Source organism: Meriones unguiculatus, chromosome 20 (genome assembly GCF_030254825.1).
Source record: "Meriones unguiculatus strain TT.TT164.6M chromosome 20, Bangor_MerUng_6.1, whole genome shotgun sequence".
Taxonomy (NCBI): Eukaryota; Metazoa; Chordata; class Mammalia; order Rodentia; family Muridae; genus Meriones; species Meriones unguiculatus.
In genome coordinates, this window is record NC_083367.1 from 54,757,936 (window position 1) to 54,767,443 (window position 9,508).

General features: G+C 37.9%; 1 protein-coding gene across 3 annotated transcripts in view; it reads left to right on the forward strand.

Moving 5' to 3' along the window:
* The window catches only part of Lnpep (leucyl and cystinyl aminopeptidase), an 86,657-nt gene extending 77,518 nt beyond the window's left edge, over positions 1-9,139 (forward strand). For all 3 annotated transcript variants that reach the window (XM_021654956.2, XM_060373440.1, XM_060373439.1), the window contains one exon: positions 865-9,139. In XM_021654956.2, the coding sequence (XP_021510631.1) occupies positions 865-996 (132 nt within the window). In that variant the 3' untranslated portion in view covers positions 997-9,139. The remainder of the gene's footprint in view (positions 1-864) is intronic.
* Positions 9,140-9,508: the final 369 nt, after the last annotated feature.

Sequence of the window (9,508 nt, forward strand, 5' to 3'; positions counted from 1 at the left end):
AGTGAAATTATTTTGAGAAATTCCATTCAGAGTGAATTTATCAAGCCTAATTTTAGATTGACTTTTTCTCTTTCTTTTCTATTTATTCATTCATCCATTTATTTACAATTTATTCACTTTGTATCCCAGCTGTAGCCCCCTCCCTCATCTCCTCCCATTCCCACCCACGCTCCTCCTCCCCCTATGTCCTTTCCCTAGTCCTCTGATAGGGGAGCATCTCCTCCCCTTCTATCTGTCTATCATGTCTCAACAGTACTGGCTGCATCATCTTCCTCTATGGCCTGTCAAGGCTGCACCCCCAAGGGGAGGTGATCAAAGAGCCAGCCACTGAGTTCATGTCAGAGACAGTCCCTGCTCCCCTTACTAGGAAACCTACTTGGAAACCGAGCAGTCTATGGGCTTCCTCTGAGCAGGGGGTTCTAGGTCCTCTTGATGCAAGCTCCTTCTGTGTAGTATTGGACTCTGCAGGGACCCCTGGGCCCAGGTAGTTTGGCTCTGTTGTTCTCCTTGTGGAGTTCTGTCCCCTCCAGGTCTTTCTATCTCCCTCTTCTTCCATAAGGACTCATTTTTTCTTCAGAGTTCTTTTTCTATTTTAAGACATAATAAGGAAAGAAGAAGTAGTAGATATGGGAGTGGAGGCACCAGCAGGGAAGAAAAGTTCGTTTTTGTTTTTGTTTTTTTAGGATTACTTCACTTGATTAAGGCAAATACCTTGGATGGTAAAGTATAGGGCTACTCTTTTACTTTAGTATGCTCCTCCTACTTCCTACATGTCAGATCTTGGAGCTACCATCACATAGTTAAAACTTACTTCAGGAGGCCCAGCCTTTCTTTGTTTAAAATATTTCTTTGTGGAACTTGCAGGTCCAGGCATTCTTTGAAAATCAGTCAGAGGCAACCTTGCAGCTTCGGTGTGTCCAGGAGGCTTTGGAAGTTATTCAGCTGAATATCCAGTGGATGGCAAGGAATCTGAAAACGCTGACGTGGTGGCTCTAGCACTCACAGCTGACCTTCTGATGCCCACAGCTCTGCTGCTTTTGCAAAGGTTGAGGTGAAGGCAGGCCTGCTGCAGAGTTGTTTGCACTGTTAGGAGTTCTAGTTAGCTCAGGGCCCAACTGTATTTTTTATGTCCTTTCTGAAAAGTCTTTAGGCAGCAAATAGTTATTTATTACAAAATTATATTCACCTGTATGCCAACCATATATAAAAACAGTAATTTTTCTTTGACATACACATGGAGAAAAAAGTCAGATTTGAAGTTCTGCTGTATTTCTTAGTGTCCAGAGTGTTACTGGCATAGTGCAACCAAGGAAGGTCTGCTGAAGGAACAACTGTAGTTGTAGGTTGCTGATTGGTCAGCAGTTTGTTGCTTCTTGCTGATAGATACACTGGAATGTGGGCGCTAGCCTGGAAGAGTGCAGTAACAAAAGCATTGAAGATGCAGCTATAGACAAGTGACCTCAGCTGTGGATGTCTACCCTGACTAGTGTTCTTAAATCCTAGTCTATGTCTATAGAATAATATTTCGTACAGAAAATTCTATGGAAGTTTTCATGTTTCTCTTAAGTTGAACAGCTGAAAAAACAGACTCAAATTTTCAGTTTTCCAAATATCTAACACTTTTTGCTTCATCTTTATGGCACTGTGTAGGTTCTGAACTGAGTTAATCTTAATTATTTTATTCAGGAATGCCAGTATCCCCCAATGGCGCGTACCTGGTTAGACTTCCTGCTGGAGAGGCTATTCATAAGCTGTGGCGAGCTTTCTGTTAAGCTGTTTTTGTCATTACTTCCTCACCAAGAGTGTAACAAGCCATGCCCTTTTCTCTGTGGATCATACCCAGGCGTGGGTTTTTACTTTATGTTAAAGACTGTATTCAAAGCATTTCTTAAATAGTGTCTTCAAGAAATTAAAGCTTTTTATTTTGAAGTTCACCATAGTACCTTAAAGGGACAATGAGAATGTGGAACAGGAATAAGTTGAAAATATGGTGGACTCTGGCTTCTTTTTTCACTGTTAAAAACAGTGCTTTTGTTTAGTTGAAAAAATTAGAGGCTTTTTTTCTTTTATCATGGGCAAACTATGTTAAACAAAGTAGCCAAGGATCAAGCAAAGGAAAAGTGAGGGAGGGTGACTAGAGAGGGATGCAGGTGTCTCCGCTCCTTCTGAAGGAGAAATACTGTACTTGAATTTTTTGAGCTATGCAGACTTATGCCTAGATTGCTGTGTTTCTTTGATTCTTAGGAGAAAAGTTTTCTTCTTAGTAACTCATGAGAATTCTGTATTTTGTTTGAAAACAGTGTCCATGTACATAAAAGGGAATTACTCATTTGTGAACACTGAAAACACTCCACAGGGTCAGACCACAGAAAGGCCACTTTTTTTATTCAGCTGTTGTAAAGTTAGAATATGTGGAGTTGTATACAAAATTATAGTTTATTTTATGAGAATATTTTTATATAACAAAACTTTAATGGCTGACAAGCTGAAAAATAGCCTGCTTTAATCCTAGTGTTTGATCCCAGTTTTGTCTTTTATAAACATTTTTGTGTTTTTGAGTAGAAAATGTTATTCCTGAGAATCACAGAATCATCTTGATATCTTAGTAAAATATGTAATTGTAGATCTTTATTTCCCCGTGCTTTTGGTAAATGAGTGATAGTTCAGTTGATACTGAAGGTTAGTGGGGTTTTGTATTTTTAGAGTGAAGGAAAAATACTCTTACAGGTTTTGATTGCTCCTTTTTGGTTTTTTACCATGTTGTATTACTAAATTCTACTTTGATACAGAGTTTAACTTTTGCTACTTTTCAAGATCAGTTCAATCTTGAGATTTACCTGCCCATCTTGGCATTGATCCTAAAGACTTTGCAACTCTTCATATGGCAAATCTTGTGTTAAATAACACTTTTTTCCATGGATGAGTGTGAATGTGTATGGTGTGTGCTGTTGTAAATAAAGCCTGAGGAAGGTGTGGGCCTAAAAAGAAGGAATTCTTGATCCAATGGTAAAACAAGCTTTTCATTCCCAGGACACTGGAGCCATAATATTTTCAGTCTTACCTATAACATTCACCTCAATGGTTTTTAATTTTGGTAGGCTGCCTCTTAATTCCCCCACAGAATTGTGTAAATTTTCGTGTTTTGGTAACCTTTTTATGTGCAACTTCTTACAGCTAACTCAAAGTCAGGGCTGTAAGGCTGAGAAGTGGCCTTTATAGTCTGATAAATGTACTGGTAGCATTCAGATTTTTCTCCTCTGAAGTATAGTCCTGCACTCTGTACTTTTAAGAAGGAAGATTGAAGCACAGGGTCAGCTTGTGGTTTGGGTGTAAGCACACCAAGACCTTACATCACTGGGTAGCAGCTGAATGAGCATTCTGCTCACTACAAAGAAAGGGTATATTGAATGTAATTTGAAAGCTACATCTTGATTATTAGGAAAGATAGAATTGGAAATCTCGGTTTGTGGAAAAAAATTGATTTGGAGATCTGAAAGTTTATTAAAGTTAGGAATTGGAGGAGACAAGTTTGCTCTACTAGTATGAGTTTAGCTATAATAAAGTAGTGGCAATTCCCTCCCCACCCACACGCTTGTGCCTTCTTCTGTCTCCTTTTATTTGTTTTTTTAAAATGAAATTGTATTTGTCGTTACTTCAGTGTTTACAGACTTTCTCGCTATCACAGGTTCTTCTTAGCTGATTTTCTTTGCCATATGTGTTTTTATTTTATTAGACTTTAGCTACCATTAGAACAAAAGCTGCCAGTAGAGTCCTGGGTATAAAAAAAGCCAGCTGCATCAGGTTTACTGGGTACCAAACAATCCTTTCTGATTATTGGGAAGCAAGAAATTAAAAATAGGTCTTGTGTTGTTGAATGATTGATAGCCTGTTGTAGAGTTGAATTTTAAAGATGCTTACCTAATCTAAAGCACCTGGAATGATAATCTTCAGCCAGACTGCTGAGCACTTGCTTATAAGACCATATGTTCTGTGGGTTCCAGAGATGGCACGGTGCGTCTCAGGTGCACTGTTGCAGAGGACTGCAGTCCTGGGGCAGAGTTTACATAGGAATGGCTTGGTTTACATAGGCCTCTAAGAATTGGGATCATGGGTTTAATGTATATATTCTCACCTTTGCCTTACTTTTGTGTATACAAGATTAATTCTCTTTTTTTGGAACTGTTCTGTCTCCTTATATTTGTATTTCTTAAAACTCAGGTGTATGTTTTTGCTGGGTTTTGTGTTCTTTGATTTTGCTCTTAAATTTCTGAAATATCAAAGAAGTACCAAATAAAAAGTGGAGGTCCCAAAGTATGACAAATCTACTCTTTTTCCCCATCCCTTATTGCCTGGGTAGACAATAAATAGAATAAGTGATTGACTTTTAGAGGGTTTATAGGAGCTTTTGAGGGGCTGATACATAATTTTGAGCCATACACATGTATTTTATATGCTTTTATATTTTAAGTTTTGTCTTGGTAAAGAGTGTTCATCTTTCATTTTCCCATGTTGCCTGCTATAGGAGTTATAGAGTAATTTGGTTTTAATTTTTGAAAGGAGGGGAGCAAGGTAGCTTCTTTTAAAAGTGTATGGAAATAGTTTGCTGCTATTTTGGACTTTCTTATTGCCACCCTCGTTACATTCTTCTTGTGGACATGTACATAAACCATGCAAGGCCACACAGATGTGTTGGCAATAGGAGAATGATAGTAGTGCTTACTGTTTTGTTCCAGTCTTAGGAACTTAGGTTGTCTCTCAGCCTTTCAAGCTTTTTATAAACGCAGTGTCACTTTTTATATTTCACTTAGACTGGTTTGTTTTCATAGACACTTAATTACCGTGTGATTGAGTATGGCAGATGCTACCCTTTTTCTTGTTGCCTCCTAAGGCAAGAGCTGACTGTTTTGTTTGGGAGAGTGTGGAAGAGAGTAGAGTAGTGCTTCCTATTGCTTTTTGTTACTAATTCATTTGGCCTTATGCCCTTTAAATGCATGTGGAAATACCTGGGGAAACATGGAAGACTAGATGTGAAGAGCCAGCACTTCTCATCTTTTCCTGCCTGTTGAACAAAAGCTGTTCATAGAGTGGGAGTGGAGTGTGGGAGACACAGGGAGGTGTATGCAATGTCTGGATATATGTTTATTTCTTACTGCTATCTTGTATTAATTCACTGGGTGCTCAGAGTGGAAGGTACCCACTGTACTGTGGAGTTCAGATGTATAACAGTGTCCTCTTTCCCTTTCCAATATTGCCTGGGTGCAATACTTTTGAAAGTAGTTTGAGTTAATTGAAATAGCTGGGTTTGGACTTAGGGTGGTCATGGTTTGCTTGGTTGGTTTTTGCTAGGCAGGAAAAGTAGTTTGGGGGCAAGAGTATATATACTTTTTAAGTGTATGAACATGTTGTTGCTGCATTTTTACTTCCTTTGTTTCCCTGTCCTTTCCATGAATTTATGAGGAAAGCTGGGATCTCTGAGAAGCTTCTTCCTTCTCTTAGCATTGGCTATGCAGAGTGTTTAGTAGCACAGACCACGCTTAGGGGCTGCTCCGGGTTGAGGGGTGCCATAGGGTTTCACTGTGTTTTGCTATGTGCTTTGGCTTCTTGGTCACTGCATTTTTTTTTTTTTTTTTTTTTTTTTTTTTTTTTTTTTTTTTTTTGGTGGGGGTGCCTGTCCTGAACTTGGACTTGTAGGTTTCTGATGAACCATGGAACTCTGAATTTAGTGTCCTCCCACAGGCAGGTTTTTCTTTTCAGTTTTTTCCGTTAGCTTTAGTGGGGACTTAAGGGCAGGAGATATACTCTTTACAAATATAAATATGTGTATATATATATATTTTTTTTTCATTTGGTACTGAATCCCTTACATGGGTGTCTAAGTACCTAATGAGACGTGGAGGTCCGGATGTATGAAAACGTCCTCTTTCCCTTTTCCTCATTGCCTCTGTGGGCAATAGTTATAGAGTAGCATAGATTTTCTAATTCTGTTCCCCCAGAGGAACTTGATATATATATATATGTATGTGTGTGTATGTATATACTTTAAAATGTAAATATGAATTTTTTAATCTTTTTGTTGTTGTTACTTCTTTTGTACCTAAATCTGTTTATGGACACTTAGGTACATAAGGAATATTGAGGTTCATTCTATGAAAAATGTCCCCTTCCCCTTCCCTCATTGCCTGTCTGGGCAATGGCTTGTAGAGTAGTTGTGTAGCTTTGGCATAGAGTATGGAGTAAAAGATTTCTGGGTTTTTACTTTTTGAAATGTCTTTAAAAGATTGCCAGTTATTTCAGTTTTTCGCTCCCAGTCTGCTTTGATGTTGTCTAAAGAAGCAAGAGTCTGTACCCAGAAGCGTGGAATGTCTGTCCTTTACTCTATCACTGTGCCATACTGTAGTGTGTAAGTACTGTTAGGCTTGGCTTCTTGTTTTGTCTGTTTGTTTGTTGCTTATAATATGCTTGTTAGAAAATGATTGTATATGCCTTGTGGTGTTAAGTTCATTTTGAACCTGGTCCTTGGTGTGACTATTTTTTAATATGTACTTAATGAACACTGAGATTGATTCTATGAAAACTCTCCCCAATCCCTATCCCTCATTGCCTGGTAGGCAGTGGTAGACTAGATGTTTTACTTACTTATCTTTTGTTTGTTGGGGGGGGTGTTCTGGGTGTGTGTATATATATATATACATATTTTTTAAGTATATAAATAATTGGTACTTTCTATATGTTATTCCACATAGCACCAGTTGTTTGCTGGGATTTGTAGATATATAATGAAACATTGAGGTCCAGCGTATGATAACTCTATCCTGCTCCCTTTTCCTTGTTGCCTACAAAGGCAATACTTTTATAACCTGTTTGGTGTTTTTTTGGGGGGGTGGAATTGCTTAGGTGGGTAGTGGTTGGGGAAAGGGATGAGTGCATGATTTTAAAATATATTTTTTCACGGTACTGATTAGGCCCATAGTCCTTTGCATGGATAAATGGGCACCTAGTCAAAATTAAGGGTCAGTGTAAGACAGATCTCCTATTCTCCCCCTCCCCTATGCCTGTATTGGCAATAGTTAGTAGAGCACTTGTGTGTTACTTACTTAATTGTTTTGGATTTATATTTTTGATAGTAGATTTCTTAATATAAAGTTTTCTTTATTTCATTTTGTATTCTGTCCTTTGCCTAACTGTAAAGGACATAATGAAAATTAGTTTCATAATATAACAGGGCACATCTTTTCATACATAGTTCCTTACTTAGCAGTAGGTAGTACGGTTGTTTTCTGTTTATTTCTGGTTGTTCTCTGGATATATATCTTTTAAGATGCAAATATATATGCATGCATATTTAATTTTCTCTCTTTCCCTCGTCATTTCCCTTTAATACTTTTTCCCTTGAAGGTTTCTACATGCACCTAGGAAAAAGTAAAGGTTCCTTACATCTTAGGTATCTGACTGGAATTGTAGCCCTACGATTCCATGTCTGATGTGGCAGTGGGCATGCAGCAAATAAGGTGGGAGAAGACACTCAGATGTGGCTGTACTGTGGAAACTAACTAGAGCCAGCATTTCCATAAAACCAAAAAACAGAAGAACAGACGGAAGTGCTGAGTAAAGTTGTATTTTGATGGAGGTGTGCTATTGAAGCTTATGACCAGGATCAGTGTTTCCTACAACTGACTTGAAGAGCCCTTAGGAGTAGTCTTACTGTGAGGCCTGGAGTTCAGAGTTCTCTTCAGAGTTCTGTTGAATCTTCTCGAGTACCCAGGAGAAGTCATTGTGATTCTTAGAATGGATCATCTGAATGACTGCTGCTCCGCTGGTGACTGACAGACAACATGGTCCCAAAAGAATTTCAGGGGCAAGCCTTTCTATCTTAGAATATCTTCATGCGGCAGGGCACACTGGCCCTTTCTTACCCAGAACTCTTTGGTGTGGCTGCATCTCTCTCCCCAGTTCTCTCTTAACTGAACCATTCCTGTTCTGTTTTGCCTTTGCCTTCAGTGCCTTCATTGTTGTTAGATGCTATCTTAAGTTGCACTCACAAATTTAAGCTAATGCTGCTTTCTCATTAGCTTTGTGACTCTGTGCATTTCTTGTACCCGAGCCTCTATGTTGCTCTCAGAATTCTTATATTTCACATTGTCTCTTTATCCACCACATGGTAAATGTTACAACTACACATTTGTCTACATTAGAGAAAATGCATGTGAAAACTTCCTGTCCTTCCAGCATCTTAGCTTGTTTTCACATTTTTACTGGTACTCCATGAGGAAGATTTCCCATATCCATTTAAGAAACACTGAGTGATAGATAGGACTCCTAGAAATTCTCAAAGACATTATTTAGCATATCAAACTCTCAGGAATGTGTTGGAAAATTAGCCTAGTAACATTGCTGTTACTTATACCTGCTGCTGTAGGAAAAAGTTTATTCATGACACATTTACCTTTGATCATAAATAAAAGAGAAAGGGCCACCTTTTTGGAGTTAGTCATGGTAGTCATTAGTGATATTTTTGAACCGTTTTTAATTTGAAATACTTCAAAGGAAGTAAAGGTCATGGCTTAGCTCAAAAAAAAAAAAAATGCTCCAGAAGTTGGGCTGTATAAATCATCAGTACAATAATATCCTTTGTGTGTGTGTGTGTGTGTGTGTGTGTGTGTGTGTGTGTGTATGAAATGAGAATTGCCACATAATTGGAGCATTTGCATTCATCAGCCAATCACTCTGAGTCAAACTGTAGTCGGCTGTCTTGATTAAAGCCAAGTGTTCCTTGTGGTTGGGAGGAAGAGTCTCTTTCTTGCAAATACTTTGGAAAGTGATTACTTGGAAATTTACAAAGGTATTACCTTTTTTTTTTTTTTTTTATTTAAACACCAGTAGAAACCTTCAGTTTATTCAGTCTGAGTTTGCGGGTAGAATTCTAAATCTGTATTCTAATCCGTCTTTTGTGGAAATTTTTGAAGATAGTATGTTTAAATATTGTATATGCAAATTGTATTGTTTTACTTGTAAAGGGAAAATGCTTATTTTTCTTTGTACTTGTTTTGCATATGACCAGCACTGATTGAACAGCATGTTTAACTGCAAACACTGTTGCTTTCTTTGTAAAATGAAAATAAAAGTATTTAAATACAAATAACTGTGTGGATTCATCTAATTAGACAGACTATATATTACAAGTTTTTCATCTCAGTTCTAAGTTTTATCAGAACTGTTCTTATATATATTAATTTATCCAGTTTACTTCCTGCCTCACGCTAGTATCCTTAACATGTAGGAACCCAAACTCACTGTCAACTATTTTGTTGCTTTGAGATATTGTTATACAGACCATAGAGCTTTCAACATCCACCCTGACTATTGGTGCCAGTTTCAAGTACAAATAAACAACTGCCGATAGCAACACCTCACTCCAGCCCTTCTGAGAATTAAAAAGTTTACTTCATTTATACACAAATGTTCCCTGGACTGACAGTTATTAAAATTGTATGTGGATGCTTGGGACAAC